Raw genomic sequence first — 16319 nt, forward strand, 5'->3', positions numbered from 1 at the left:
GGGAAAGCCTCTTCATCTGTTTCATTGTGGAAAAGGCATTAATCATCCCTGAGTGTGCCACAGGTCATAACATACTGTACTTCGTGGTACTTTATAAGCTGAAGATGATCTCTCTGAGATAAAATGTGAATGCCAGAGAAGCTTAGCAGCAGCTCCTGGCCGCTGGCTAAAGTTGGACATTGACATCAGAACTATTATCTACTGACAGTTTCCTAATTGTTGGAGACGTCTAGCTTCAGAACAGTGAGGAAATCATCAGATAAGGAGAGAGCGGATGTCTCGGGGTGTGTGTGTGTGTGTGTGTGTGTGTGTGTGTGTGTGTGTGTGTGTGTGTGTGTGTGTGTGTGTGTGTGTGTGTGTGTGTGTGTGTGTGTGTGTGTGTGTGTGTGTGTGTTGGAAAACCTGAAGGGACAAATGCCCTGTAAAGATGCATCAGTGCGGATGTGATCATCTGTCTGCTTTTCAGGAGGACGGTCAACATCTGCAGACAAACACTGACACCCACTGGTCACACAGATCAGTTCACATTGACTGTATTAAGTTTGCAGAGTAGTACGACTGTTGCCTTTTTTGAGCTCAGTGACAAAATTTTACCATGTACATTTAGTCTATAAATACTTTACTTAAAGAGTGGTTTGAGATGCTTGTACTTTACTTGTGTATTTCCATTTTTTTTTGTACTACCCCATGCCTCTACTTCACTACATTTCAATCTTTAACCCTCTACATTTATTTGAAAGCAATAGTTTCTAGTTACTTTACAGATTAAGATTGTACATACAAAACATATCACCATATTATAAACTACATTGCATTGTTATGGAATACACATTAAGTTAAACAGTTTAACTCCATCTTGACCACCTGCAAGATTAAAATACTGCTTTTTAATAATGCATCATTGTATATAATAATAATAATAATAACAATAATCACATTTTTACATGAATACTTTTGGTATTACTACTTTTAAACAGCAGTAAGATACTTTTCCAGTTTGTTTGTAGCTATAATACACATTTCTATCCTATAACTGATTTGTATTTACAGCACATCTGGTCTAAGGATGCTCAGTGCTGCACGGACCAGTGCCTTTCACCAGGAGGATCTGTTTTCCTTGTGAGATTGAGCACCAGTCACATACCTGATTGAAAATGTTCTGTGGGGATGCTTGTATACAATTGTTTGTGCTATGCTGGAAAAATTGCAAAATCTAATTAAAAAAAAAATGTTTTGTATACAATATCTGCCAGGCCAATATATGGCTCCAAACCGCACTGTTTGTGTAAATGTGGGAAAAAAAGAAGGTAGTAGAAGAGTCCTTCGCCTTAAAGCTAATGTCAAACAACATAAACCAGACTTCAGAGAAAAAAAATTCAAATTAATAGTCAATGATCTGGTTCGGGACTCTTCCCTGGCCAGTTCCGGGATCCCTCCACCAAATTCGATGCAAATCAGCTCAGCACATTTTGTGTAATCCCGCTGTAAAATAAACACACACATGGGTGCAAACAGCCTTTTCAGGGGCTCTAACAAATCTGCTACTGTTTTTGGACTAAACACTGCCACACCAGACAAGGTGAAAATGGGCTAGTAGATCAGGCATAATGTTGAATCATACAACAATGTTATAATAGGGTGAGAGCGTATATTTATCTATCTATGCCCTGCAAACAGAGGCAGTAGATTAAGCGTGAAATAGTTCCGCCGGTCCTGCTGATGATGAATGATCAAGGGCGTCATCAAGTGAAGACAGTGTCTCAAGGGTCATTTCAGTCGACGGGACCTTTTAATCATCCCTCGTCCACTCATTCGCGAGATGATTAGGAACACCGCACGAATGAAACTGTTAATAATCTTAATTAAATTCACTGAGTTTGCAGCAGTTTGCGTCCAAAGCCTGTGTTAAAATATTACACTTTGCTGCGCATGCTGACCCCGTCACTGCAGTCCTCCACACTTTAGGTCCTCCTCAGATGCTGTAATTGGAGCTGCAGGGCCGGTTCCACACACGCACCCTGCCCACTTCCTCCAACCCGAGACACAACCACAATGTGCCGACTGTTCATCCTGAGGAGAAATTAGGTGAAAGGTGTTAAACATGAGGGCGTCTCTCTGCCTCCTCTTGGTAAATATATATCTGTTTTTAAATGATTTTTTTTTTTTCTCCATCAAAAATAACATTAGGCCACGCCGTTGTTTGTTGACTTGTCCGGACATGTAGCCCTCTGGAAACCCTAAGTCCAGACATCCAGTCTCACTTTTTCGCTTGATGACTTGAATCAATCAGACAATCCCGTTCCATTGATTGATCGATCACATGCTTCTGCCTCGCTGTGTTAAAGGAGGGCACCTGGCTGCATCTGCCAATGGCAGAAGTCCCTGTCAAATCTGTGCTCCTCGGGTTAATGATTTGCTGGTTATCTCGTACTTAGTACTTGAGCGTGGAGTTTGGAGTCTGCCCTCTCCTAAACCTAATAGGAGAAGCTTGTACTTGCTTTGCCTTTCTTTTTGGTGCTTCTTCAGCCACTGACTCTTTTTTTGTGTGTGTGTGTGTGTGTGTCGGTTCTGATTCACCTGGCTGCAGAGAGAGGACACACAATGTTAACCCTTGTTGTGCTCTTGCTTTGCACAGCCTCCTCCGTCTCAGCTTCTGCCAAAGGTGAGTGGGTGTCTTCTTGTGACTTCATTCTGTGTGTAGATGTGGTTGGGATATTCTGGGGGCCAACAGGATCCTTAAAGCAAATCATTTCATGAAGCTCGATCGTCCTCAAATAGTAGAAATGTGTCAGCTGGTTTGGTCTGGAGGTCAAAACGTCACTTTTCTCTTCTTTGGAGGGTTTTCTACAGAAACTGAAACAAATCGGTGATCTTTCGCACTGTGTGTTTGTGCTTTTGTGCGGCTTCAACCTACATGTTATTGTGCCACTGACCCTAAAATCCCAAAAATGAATGGACCCTGGCAGGAAATCACGCTGGGTGATGTGACAGCCCTCAATGCCAGTGTCCTATTCACTGCCAATGGAGGAGCTTCACACGGAGCTGCTGCGTAACATCACTGATCAGAGGTGAAAGAATGTTGTTAAGAATAACAATGAAACAAAAGTATCTGGGTTTCAGGTTGGGTCCTGAAATATCTCAGTCAGATATTGGGAAAGGACAAACTGACCCAGAGGTTTCTATTCATTGAATTCAGCTCCACATTCTTCAGTGGCCCGTGATGAAATCAAATACTGACACGTCAGTCTGCCTTCCCTCGTGGCCTGATGTCATATCTAATGGAAAGCGTGTCATTAATAGAGCAGAGGAGAGATTTTTATCTTCTCTCAACACACCCAGTTAAATGGCCGCTGATTGAATCACCTTAGAAGCCCACTATGTTTAGTGGAAGTTCATCTTGGACAGACGACTTTGACGTCAGTACCTAAATACTGTGTGGAAAGTTAAAAACACAGCACTTCAGAGGTTACTTGGCCTCCAGTTATTACATGTTCTGACGCTGTAGAAAAGATTGTTTCTACCTTCAGACTTGGTGTCTTTGTTGATGAGTTTAAAAAGACAATGTATTTTGTGTTGGTCACTCCTCTTTTATGAATGCCGGCCTGTCTTGTCTCATGATAATTCAAACCTACAGCAAGACTGATGCGTGTGTTTATAAGTTATTTTGTTTTTGTGTGTTTTAGTCAGGTTTCAATAAGCTTCACTGTTTTAAAGAGCAACCTTACAGGAAGCCTTCAGGCCTGCTGGTTTGAGTTCATCTGCCTCAACATTGGCATCATCTTTGCTTGTTATAGCGATTGTCATTAATGATAATGCAGTTAATAGATGGGTTGCTTTGAAAGGTGTCTCACAGTGCACCTGGAGGCTCTGACATCCTGAGATCTAGGCAGAAGCTTGTGATGCAAGATACTACCAAAATGAGATGAATCCTTCCCACGAAGTTTACTTATGGTCCCCCAGGTTTGATTTTCTGACGACAGCATCTCTCAAATGTAAGAATCTGCAGCTTAAATGCACCAATAAGGAGGTTTTCAAAACAGCCTCCGCTCACAACTGTGTTATCATATCAGAAGACAAAAAATGAAGATGGATGCTGTGATGGATTTCTGTGTCAGGTTGCTACTAGTTAATATTCACAGCGTAAAGTGCTGAGATGAAATAAAACCAAATATTTGGTAAGAAAAATGCTTTCATGAAGCTAAAAAATGAACCTTTATACTTTATTAGGTGCAAGTAAGCATATCTTCTGTGATAATAGCAGAGGCTCTCATCATAGATCACTCTAACTTTCTCTACTCATGTTTATTCACCAGCTGTGTGTCCTGTGTTTCTTCAGGTGGTGCTGCTGGACCCCGGCTGAACAACAACCAGCTGTACAAATTCAGCTACACCACTGAGGTGCGGGTGGACAGGGCCAGGGGGTCAAAAGAGGGCAGTGCTGGCTACAGGATCTCAACTGATGTTAACGTCAACCTAGTGTGGCGAGAGCCGAACAGCAAGGATGACCAGCTGATTCAACTGGCGGTATGTTGGTCCCGTGACATGTTGAGACAGGACATGATGCCTTGATGTAGTACATTTGTTAAACTTTTAATTGTTCACATTCACGTTCAAACCTGTGACATAACTGTAAACTAAGTGCATTTTAAGATAGGATCATCCATATAATATTCCTAACTAGTCATTGTCTTTTGGTAAAACTGGTAGTTAAGTCTGCAAGCGCTCATATGTCCACCCCCCCCCCCCACCCCCCACCCCCCCCCCCCCCCCACCCCACCCCCCCCCCCCCAAAAAAAAAAAAAATCAACTGCAAAAAGGACTGCAAGCTTTTGCTGAAATTATTTAATCTCTCTCCAACAGATCTCAAATGTGAGGATTGAGCCTCTGTCCCATCGATCTGGGAAGAAGAACGTCCTTCATGGATCAACAGCTGAAAGTGTTTTGGGGAAGACCAAATTAGCAGCTCTGACAAAACCTTTCTTGGTGCATCTTAGAAATGGAAAGGTAAGAGCATGAACAATAACATTCTGGGAACCTGTTATGTTTTTTTTTCAACCAGTGCATGATTTTTCTTTAGCAGTTTACATTGCAAAAGTTTAAATTCTTGGTATTAAACAATATGCACAGAAATAAAATAGTCCTTACCAGTGGTAACACCACCTATCGCTGGTTTCATCTGTATAACCTCATGGTCTTTTAAGAGGTTTTATAATGTCTAAATAAAAGCACCTTTTAGCATAAAGGGTGAATATTTTTGGTAAACATTGACATGGTTTATATTCACTGCAGGTAACCAACAGTAGTAGAAATTCCTGAATATCATATGAATTATTGTTTTCAATCAATTTAGAGTATTAAACATGTGATGAGATTCTTATATAAGTATCATTAGAAAGTCAGTATTGTACTTGCAGTGCTCCACTGTTGTTTTCATAGAAGTAATGAGCTTGCTTTACGTTGTGCTGGAGTGATGATGCTGGCAGGGGAAATACCAGACAGATGTGTGTATGGGCAAAGGTCAGCAGGTTCAGAGGGTCAAAGAATGAATGAACAGGCCTGGTTTACAGAATGACTCCGGGTTTTGTGGATAAGGCTCATACTGTACTAGTTGTGAGATGTTTGAGCTTGAACCAGGTGCATTATCTGTTATCATAGCGTAACAGTAAACTGTTTGTAAGATATCTCATTTAAAGACTCAAGAAGAATGATATGACATTTGTTTATGGCTAAATATTGCTAAAGAAACTGGTAGCTGCCAGTAGATCTCAGTAGGTCTCTCTACATAATGTTTTATGTTTTTGATGACATGCACATGTACATGATTACAGTAAAGATTTCAGTCCCACTTCATAATCGAGCACCCTACAGTGGTGTATAGAAATACGTCAGCACCTAACTGAATGTATCTTTTACAATTTTGAAAGGCTCCTTGGTAAACGTTTTATACACACACACACAAAAAATGGTGGCTAATATTTCACCTGTTAGGATTCATTTTGGTTAAGTGTGGAATAAAGTTTAGGAGCTGGTGCATGTGAAACACGATAGATCAGTGTCTCCCCTGATGTTGTTCAGTTATTTATACTGATGGCAGGCTGTGGCAGGAAAAATACACACTGTGGCACTGGACAGTCTATTTGTGGTGGTCCTATCTGATATTGTGGTTGAGGGCCACAAATAAATCACATACTGTATAGGAGACAGTGTAGGATGATGTAATCGGCTGCTTTCTTCACTCATGACCGGGAAACCTCTTTGGAGAAATGTGTTGTTTTTCAGTACTGGGTTAATCTCAGTTGTTATTTGAGCTTCCTGGGCTTTGGATCCGCTGTTTAATATGACTTAAAGACAAATACGTCTTAACATATCAATGTCAATCAGCCATTCTTCATGCAGGTCAAGGCTGTGTACTGATGTGTATTTAGAAGCTAGTGGAGTCAATTTACTGTAAAGCATGACCAATACAGTTGCACAACCCATGATCAGTGTTGGGGAGACACTATGTTTGATTATGTCATTAATTTATAAAATAAATGTAATAGTAACAATCACTGAGAAAAAAAAATGTCATTAAATTGCAGTTTCAAAATATTGGTGATTACAATGGGGTTGCATCCAAATATACTGCAATAAGTTATATTACTCTGATGAAGTAATTAAAAGAGTTTCATTACTTGTTGCATTTTTGACAGGGTAAGCAGTAATCTGTAACCTATTACATTTCAAATGTAACTTTCTAAACACTGCCCATGATATATTTTAGCTTAGGTATCAGTACTTGAATTCAGAAGGCATATTTAAGGTAATTTAGAAACAGTGTTAAAGAGAATTAAGTTTATTTTTTCACTTAATTCAAACTGTGAAGTGTCTCGCTCAGCAGGAACCTTCCTTCATCGCAATTCTTTTAATGACCAATTGTAAAAAGATTCCTCATGAGAAATGTTTGGTTATGTTATATGTTTATACTGAAAACAATATTGGTTGATACGTCGTTATCAGATTTTTAAAACTCTTAGATGTAAATGTACTGTGCTAATACCAAAGTATTTTTGTTTTGTTTTTGATCTGCACTTCAAAGAATATGTGATATTTTTGTATGTAATGTAAATAGTCCCTGATGTCATGACTATGCACACATGTATCTGCACACAAGTATGCAAGGGAAAACTGACACCCTGAAAGCCTGTCTGAGTTGTAGCATGAAGGCTTTATCTACCATTGTTTGGAAGCATAAAATTCTGTTAAAAATGTGGCTTTCTTTTTACACATCTGCTGTAGGCAAAAGCATTTTATTCCTACTGGGCCGAACCTGCAACCATCAAGAACCTCAAACGAGGGCTGGCCAGCTTACTGCAAGTACAGCTCAATACTGGGAAGGTTATAGAGGTAAGCGACGCTCTCCCATCACATTCATTTTAGTTTCATAATGTAATACATGTAACAACTTGACTTGTGTCTTTAAACAGAATGACGTGTCTGGAAGGTGCACAGTTGAGTACAGAGCGGTAAAAGGTCAAGTGACAAGAACCAAGATCCTGGACACGTGTAAGACCGCAGAGACCGGATTCACCACTCACAGTCAGGTTAGTCGGCATCCACACCAACCCACTGCGTTAAAATGTTAATGTTATTGAGTATCTAATACATCATGTCTCAATGCGCCCCCCTTCAGGTCTTGGGTGTGAACAGGAAGTCCAGTTCTGTTACAGTGTTCACGCTTGAGGATGGTTTCATCCGCTCAGCCGTGGCCGAGGAAATGTTCTCACTGGCTGTTAATGCTCGCAGATCTGTTGCAGCCAAAGTTGTGTCCAGGTAAATGCCTTAAGGATAAATAAATCTGCAGTGTCGTGTCTAATATAAGCACACTTTACATTTTAATTTTCCTGTCTTCCAGGCAAACCCTTACATTGGTAGGCACAGAGGCTGGTCCACTGGAGGCTGCTGGGAAAGATGTCTCTGGGGTTGTCAAGTCAATTGATGCCAAACTGGCAGCTGTTGGCATCGTGGCTGAGAAGGTCAAAACCCAGTGCAAGGGCTGTCCATCAGTGAGTTACCTGTTCACTTTCATGCTTGTACACAAACATCGTTTTGTCTTGTCTTTTGGAGCTCCTTCCTGCAACACTTTGCATATGAAGGGATAATTCTGGCAGTTCTTGGTCTTATTTTTTTTAGTTTTGGCCATCAAGAAAAAGGAGCAGTAGGAGGATCATTCAGGTTTTAAATGAGGACACAGTTAATCAGATGATTTAAACCACATTGTTTGAAGACAAAAGTGAAAGTGAATACACGTGAATGTGAATGTTGTTGAATGAGTAATAATGTTACTGTTTGTTTTTTTCCCCTCCTCCAATACTAGAGATTTGTTTAAAATTTGTCTGATTCTCTTACCACTGGTGTCTCTTGACTGTTATGATTACTGACACTATCCTGTCTTTCTTGCCAATACAATAAAGAAGAAAAAAAATCTTTACTACTGCTATCTATGAATCTGTCATTATAATTTGGAGGAGGGGGATAGGAAAAAGTTTTGTACTAGTTTCTCATGCAGGTGCATCACGATTTCTGCCCACTGCTCTTGCATCAAAAACATTAATATATAGTATAAAATATAATTTTTTTTTCTGAATATGAAAAAGAAGCTGATCTGTATACGTCATTTAAATAGTGCCGATAGTAAGCAGACACTGTATATTTTTGTACTGTAATTACTCACTGAAAACCATCTGTCTTCTAACCCCCCCCCCCCGTGTTCTTCCCCTTAGCTTTTTGAGCACTGGCAGGCTCAACAGAAGCATCTGGAGCCAGCGACACTGTCCAAGGCCCTGGCTCCTCGCAGCTTCCTGGCCCTCATCCAGAGCATAAGGAAGGCGTCCAAGGACGAGATCCTCAAAGTTCTGAAGAGTGCTAGCAAGACATCTCTGTAAACGAGCTCCTCCTCTTTTCCTGCATCTTATTTACTTCCTGCTGACACCGTCACTCCACTGTTTCTTTTAATTAGTGTCTTATAAGATTTCAAATGTCAGGATCCAAGAGGAGTGACTCACTATTACTCTGTTTAACTTCTTCCTGCTACAATCAGACCTCAGATGGTGGATGCTGTGACCTCCTCCCAGACTGCTGCATCTCTGGATGCCATGCTCGAATTCTTGAACTTCACAGATGCCAAAGGTTTTGTTCTGCAGGAGAGATTTCTCTATGCATGTGGCTTTGCTTCTCATCCTAATGAGAAAATGCTCCAGGCTCTGCTGGTGAGTGCCATCTTGTTGACACCTTTTCCTGCTTATTCAATGGAAGTATAAGACTGCTGCACTCTAGTTCATATCAGTGAAAACAGTCCTCAGTTAAATAAAGAAATGAAATTCACCAAATTCAGTATTTTTTTCAGCATTTTTTTGGTCATCTTTTCTCTGAATTTGTTTTGGAAACAAACATCTAACAATTCAATTATCGCCTCATAAATTGCTTTATATATTATATAGCTTTATATATTATATATTGCTTTTTGCTCTCAAAATATAGTAATGTTTTCCCAAATCCCAAATCATCATATACTTAAATTATATGCCAGCATGCAATGTTTTCAATGAATTTGAACAAGAATTGTTTCGTTTTCAGGACATTTCTAAGGGAAAGATTGGCAGCACTGACATCAAAGAGTCTGTGGTGATCATTATGGGAGCCCTAGTGCACAAACTGTGTCTGAAAGGAGAGTGCAACTTGCCAGTAAGTTTAAAAAAAAGTTTTAAAAGAAGTTATTTTGAAAATCTTTAGAACATTCGAAACTTAACCATGTCCTCCTCTCAGACAGTGGTGCAGGTGAAGAAGCTGATTTTAGATGGTCCTGGCAGCACGCAGGTTGAGTCCGAGGTCCAGATGTACCTTCTGGCTCTGAAAAACTCACTGCTCCCCAAGGCCATTCCCATCTTTACCAAATACGCAGAGTCAGAGGTCGGAGCTTACAGCACCATCGCCCTCACCGCTCTACAGAGATACGATGTCAAGCTCATGACTGATGAGGTACACTGTAGTTAACATAACATTTAGTTTGAAGTGATGAGCATTGGAAGTTAACAGAATGTCAATTAAATTAGCATGTGAAGAACTGGAACCATACATTTCTCTGTCATCTCAGGTAAAACGGACAGTGAACAGGGTTTACCACCAGAACCGACGGATCTACGAGAAAAACGTTCGAGCTGCCGCCGCCGACGTCATCCTCAGTAGCAACCCCTCATACATGGAGATCAAGAATCTGCTTCTGTCCATCGGAAACCTGCCCCACGAAATGAACAAGTACATGCTGTCTAAGATCCAGGACATCCTCCGCTTCCAGATGCCTGCCAGGTGTGTGATGGGAGATCCAGTGGACCAACAGAGATTACGACTTTTTGATAGAAAGGGTGTAAAAACTGACAAGAATGATTAATGAAACAGAGCATTCAAAGCAATGATTTTCAGTTACACAGGATTGAAATCTTGTACAATAACATAATTTCCTTTATTTTTCAGCAAAGTCATACACCAAGCTATGAAGGACATGATTTCTCATAACTACGACCGTTTTGCAAAAGTTGGGTCATCATCTGCTTTCTCGGGATACATGGCACGTAAGTAATCAGGTGTCATCTCTAAGTCTACAGAAAGGAGGAGATTTCACAAAACTTTGTCTAAATATTTACAGTCTGATAAAATAAGGAAATGGGATACTGACAGTTTTGCTGAGTCAAGAAAACATTACACTCTGACATTTTGCAGCACATTTGGGCTCAATGTGGAGTCTTATTCCAACACATTTTAAGCAGGAGATAACTAACATTACAGCTGCACAAATGCTAATTGAGTAATTTTAATGTGACTAAACAACAAAAACAAAAAAATCCACTCCCTACAGAATCTGCTGATGTGACCTCCACGTACAGTTTGGACATCCTGTATTCAGGCTCTGGGATCCTGAGGAGAAGCAACATGAATATTTATGGGGCTAGTAAAGAAGCATCGCTACATGGACTACAGGTAAAGACACATCAAAGGAATGAACAAGAAGGCAGTAACAAGTACTGAGAATTGTGTGAAATTTGTAAGGATTACAAGTGAAATTTCAGAAAAGATCAAATGCTTTTGGATGTGGCTCGTGTCTTCTAGGTGGCGATTGAGGCCCAAGGTCTTGAGTCACTGATTGCTGCCACACCTGACGAGGGAGAGGAAAACCTGGAGTCGTTTGCTGGGATGTCGGCTCTGTTGTTCGACGTCCAGCTGAGGCCTGTCACCTTCTTCAAGGGTTACAGTGACCTCATGTCCAAGATGTTCTCCATGACTGGGGAGCCCATGAACGTAGTGAAGGGTCTCATCCTGCTGACGGATCATTCTGAGGTGAGAAGTTACAACTGTGTAACATCTCAGTGTTTGAAGCTGACATTCAGTGTGAAAGAGGCTGACAGCCAGTGGTGATGTGTCATGAATGCAACAGATATCAACAGTCAGGCATATTTACTTACTTATTTAATGCAACCTGTGTGTGTGTGTGTCTGTGTGTGTGTGTGTGTGTGTGTGTGTGTGTGTGTGTGTACTTGTACTGGTTACATAGTAAGGACCAAAAAAAATATTTTATTAACAGAGTGAGGACATTTTGGGAAAGTGGTGACATTTTGGCCGCTCCTCACTTTTTGAGACACCTTAAAATCACATTTTGAGGGTTAAGACTTGGTTTTAGAGTTATGGTTAGAATTAGGTTTAGGTTAAGGTCTGGGTCAGGGTTAGGGTTAGGCACTCAGTTGTGATGGTTAAGGTTAGGGTAAGGGGCTAGGGAATGCATTATGTCAATGAGTGTCCTCACAAAGATGGAAGTACAAGTGTGTGTGTGTGTGTGCGTGTGTGTGTGTGTGTGTGTGTGTGTGTGTGTGTGTGCGTGTGTGTGTGTATGCAGCCACAGATAGCAAATGACTCAAGTTAATAACTTCAGTTGTCAAGCTTAATGATGTGAGTATGAACAAGGTCTAAATGCGCACAGCTGATGCAAGGATGTGGCACTTACATAGAAGCTGATTTGAAAGTAATGTAGTAATGTAGTAAAGTAGTAATGCTTTTTATTGAAGGTTGAATGAGGTTGGTGTTATTCTATTTTTTTTTTAGTTGTTTTTTTTTTTTATTGTCAACAAATCCCATGAGAAGACCAAAACCACTGTTTTTAGTATCTCAACGCTTTCTGACTTCCCTACCCACTGATCCCCAAGTCCACTGGTTCAGACAAAGACTTAAATCTTTTAAAGCAGGTCACAAATATACTATATATTGACATTTTTTAAAAAGCTAAATAATTTCCTACAACATTTAGGCACTGTAATGTCTTGGTAAACATTGCTCAAACAGGAGTAACAGTGCATTTGTTGGGGACTATTTTCAGTCATGGATTCATACGCTATTTGTAAGCTAGTGGACTAGGATGGCACAATGACTGACCTAAATGATAAATGACAGTGGCAATGTTCATGGTAATGAAGGAACAAGTAGAAAGAAGTTGTGTTTTAATAGTGTTTGGACAACATTGGAGCTCTGTGGCACAAAGAGATAAGTTATATTAGGATGTGGCTACATGAGAAATACTCGTTAGTAGGGCCAATTCATTGTTTGGTTTTGGTCTTTGGTCTCATTAAGAAAATGCAGTTTATCACCAGCGCTATCCTGATAACACTTTCTCTATGAATCTTAATTATTGCTGTCAAAAACTGGAGTGAGACATAATCAAGTCTTCCATTGTGTTTTTTCTTCTCCTCCTTGCTCCTGCAGGTCATCCAGCTGCAGTCTGGTCTGAAGGCGAGTGCAGAGTTTCAAGGAGGGTTAGCCATTGATATTTCTGGAGGCATGGAGATCAGTCTGTGGTACAGAGAGTCCAAGACCAGTGTCAACAACAGGTACAGTCCAGAGAAAATAAAATAAGCAACTGTTGCAGGTGTTTTTTTTTGTTTTGTAGCCAGACTGGGGCACCAGAAAAAAATTACCCTCGTGTTATGTGCTATGTATTTGGGTCACAGAGTCAAGTACAACTGTGGAATGATAAATTATCTGACTGAGTAAGATTGTAAAGTACTGTATGTACAGTATGATGTAACACACTTGCAGGGCAAAAGCCCTTGTGATAGACAGACAGTTCTTAGAAAACAACCTTTGTAACTGAAAGGAAGGTTGATTTTGAAGTTTGAGCCATGTTACCGTGCTCCAAATAGATTCCTGTTGACGTTGGATTCATGTGAACTTTAGAAAGGCTATAAGTGCTGTCTGATTCACTTGTTCCAGCGGCACGCTGGACATGCTCCAGTATTGTGCCTCACTCCTGTCTCATTTCTAGGCTTGTGTGGATATGACGTGAGCTCTGTCTGGTTCTCTATTTTAAAACATTACAGTCAATACACAACACTAGCTGCTGAAAATGGAGCGCATCATCACGTTGGTGTCAGTTAACTTGCAGCATCTGGTGATGAAACAGGGTTTCAACAGCAATGCCAGAGATTTTTTTAAACATTCAAATATGGTGTGATTTTCCTGCGCAGGACAGGGCTGTATATGCACCTCATTACTTTTTAAAGACCTACCCAGTTTTGTCCAACCTGACACTGAATGTCAGATTCCTCACGTTGTTTATTTGGTTTTTGGTCAGATATTCTCTGATTATTTTGCTAATCTGAAAATTTCCTTTGAAGAAAAATATATTTTACATAGCACAGTAAGTTATCAAAGAATCCTTTGGTATCCGGACTGAAGCTTTTGGACTGTTTTATACTCGCACTGCATGAGTATTTTAATCAGTTCCCAACCCTAGTGCCTTATAATTACACTTGCATCTGTGGCACAGTTAATGTACAGCTCTATATGTAAATTTCCACAGATGAAAAAGCAAGGCGGGGATTTGAATGGGAAAGTGTTAAAGTGCCAAAAACACATGATGCTGTAGAATTAATACCTTTTTTGGAAAAGCATCACAGGGAAGGAAAATGTGGTCTAAAACTGAAGAAATTCTTCTATATTTCCATTCTGAGGATTTTCTGTCCTTCACCACTGTCCACATCTTGGATCTAGACTTCAGGATGATTTGACCTGTGTGTGTAGGGGAATGGCAGAGGCAGGTGAATGGATCAGCATAGTTGTACCTCTTCCACTCTGATAATAGACGGGTAGGCTATCTATAGAAGCAGAACAAACCACACTGGCATCTCTGCCAAAGCATGTCTCCATGGGCAAAGTTACAGAGGTTGGATTTTCAACTGGTTGGCACAGACTTTGACTTGAAACAGGAGGAGAAGTTGTAACACGGTAGTTAAACTCTATTTGTTAGCGTCTGGACTTTGCTGTGCTTTTGAGCCACTGATACAAAAACATGGCCAAAAACAAGGACCTCATATCACGGTAGTCGTAAACAGCTGATGTATATGCAACAACACTGCACTCTGAAGTGTACAGATAAAGAAAATAATGGGCTCTTACAATCATATTAATAATAGTAATGGGTATTATTATAAATTCACACATTCTCATATGGTTTTCATGCGATACATTGACATAAAAGCATGTGGTACTTCACATGTAAAACAGCATTTCAGATCTGATTAAACATCTAATACATCTAATGTATAAAATCTAATTTTATATATGTGGTATGTAAACATGTGCTTTATATTTTCTTGGATGAAATGCATTCAGCTGTGTCTTTTGAACACATTTAAACATGGTTTTCACTTGCTTGTGGTTTCAGAGGAGCGCTAGTGGTCACTGGTAACGTTACTGTGGACATGGACTTCATGAGAACGGGTATGGAGGTTAGCTTTGAAACAGAGGCATCGCTGGATTTCATCACCACTGTCCAGTTCTCTGAATATCCCTTCCTGGTGTGCATACAGATGGACAAAACTACCTTCCCCTACAGGTATTCTAAGACCCCTCCAGTAAAGGATAGATTCCTTATCATTATTAAATCAACTTAAACAAAAACTAACTTTCTATTCTTAATGTTCTGCTTTCAGTGAAAACCTGACCAAATATGAGAGCCTGTCATCTGGGAAGAACGTTGTGTCACATAAGAGTAAGAAGCATCTGGTCCCCGGCTCTGAATTCCCTCTTCATCAGGAGAACTCAAACATGTGCAAGAGGGTTTTTGGCTCCAACTGGTAGACAGACCATGAACTATCCAGGAGCAAGTCTTCAATTCTTATGGGCAGATTATTGTCACTCATAGAGGGTTCATTGCATTCAGGGACAGCTATCACACCACAGCCTCAAGCAGTGAGTGACTGTAAGAGAGAAAATCGGTGAATGTTTTTTTTTTTGTTTTGTTTTGTTTTGTTTTAACAGCACATGCAATGTTTACATTCCTGTGAGTATTTAAGTCGTTTCAATTTGACATTTTGTTTAAGATCAGGAATTCTTGCATTGTCTTGTTATGGATTTCTTTGAAAATGTATTTATGATGGGCACATACAAGATGTATCTAACACTCGGCAATAGTACCACTGTAATTTTCCCCAACACAGTTACAGTAAAGACATACATGTAAATATGACACTCAAGACAGTGGATTAACTTTCCCATGAACAGAAACTCTCCCTTCAGTCAGCATCCCTTTGTTTTTTGATTTAATGTGTTTACTATGAAGGAGCAATTTATTGTTTTATGTCACTGTATTGCTGTTCACACACTTGAAATAACTTATGTCTGGAGTAATGATGCATTAATTCCTTTTTTATGATCATGTTGGTGATTTATTAATTGCTCTTACAAAGATGACGTGTGCATTGTCTTCACATCAGACTTGGAAGACTGGAGATGAAAATCGTACCTATAAAAGTGAATCCATCAACACTGGAATATGTACGTTTTTGTACATGGCTGTAATTGCTGAAAATGTTTGGGTAGGGTGGAAAAGCCTCTTGAACTACTCGGAGCTTGTGTTTCTGTATTTAGGGATTTGTAATTGGCAGACAATAAATGTGCACTGGAAACACTTTGCTTTTGTCTTGGCTTATGGATTTAGATTCAGCAAAAACAATTGTACAACATGTAGCCTAAAACAGGGCTGGATCAACCCTCTGGGGGCGCACAGGGCATATTTTGTTTGTTTTGTCTTTAAAGGGCCACTCCACAGATTTTACAATGTCACAGTCAATTTAACTGCTTCTATGAAAACATATGTAAGCCCATGTATGTATGTATTTGAGCTTTGTTAAGTCTGAGAGACACCATCTTAGCTTAAAGACTACAAATTTAGAACAAAAATCCTGTTTTACAAAATGGGAACATGGAAACTAATTAACATTTAAAAAATATTTTTACTA

General features: G+C 40.0%; 1 protein-coding gene across 1 annotated transcript; it reads left to right on the top strand.

The window, feature by feature from the left end:
• Window positions 1-2075: 2075 nt before the first annotated feature.
• Window positions 2076-15989, top strand: mttp (microsomal triglyceride transfer protein). Its single transcript, XM_071504844.1, has 19 exons — window positions 2076-2128; window positions 2588-2662; window positions 4337-4524; window positions 4861-5004; window positions 7279-7386; window positions 7467-7583; window positions 7673-7812; window positions 7895-8045; window positions 8763-8920; window positions 9080-9248; window positions 9616-9723; window positions 9805-10017; window positions 10133-10344; window positions 10510-10607; window positions 10892-11013; window positions 11143-11370; window positions 12784-12908; window positions 14744-14914; window positions 15012-15989. Exons 2-19 carry the CDS (start codon window positions 2602-2604, stop codon window positions 15157-15159), a joined length of 2661 nt encoding a protein of 886 aa, XP_071360945.1. The 5' UTR covers window positions 2076-2128; window positions 2588-2601; the 3' UTR covers window positions 15160-15989.
• Window positions 15990-16319: the final 330 nt, after the last annotated feature.

The sequence above is a fragment of the Trachinotus anak genome, unplaced genomic scaffold (assembly GCF_046630095.1).
Source record: "Trachinotus anak isolate AG129_WGS33_773 ecotype Australia unplaced genomic scaffold, CSIRO_AGI_Tana_v1 ptg000019l, whole genome shotgun sequence".
NCBI classification, from domain to species: Eukaryota; Metazoa; Chordata; class Actinopteri; order Carangiformes; family Carangidae; genus Trachinotus; species Trachinotus anak.

Excerpts from the sequence above, each read along its gene's own strand:
- mttp (XM_071504844.1), top strand. The coding sequence starts at position 2,602 with ATGTTAACCCTTGTTGTGCTCTTGCTTTGCACAGCCTCCTCCGTCTCA. Across the intron at positions 10,608-10,891 it reads TTTCTCGGGATACATGGCAC|AATCTGCTGATGTGACCTCC; the intron begins GTAAGTAATCAG and ends CACTCCCTACAG. Across the intron at positions 11,014-11,142 it reads CATCGCTACATGGACTACAG|GTGGCGATTGAGGCCCAAGG; the intron begins GTAAAGACACAT and ends CGTGTCTTCTAG.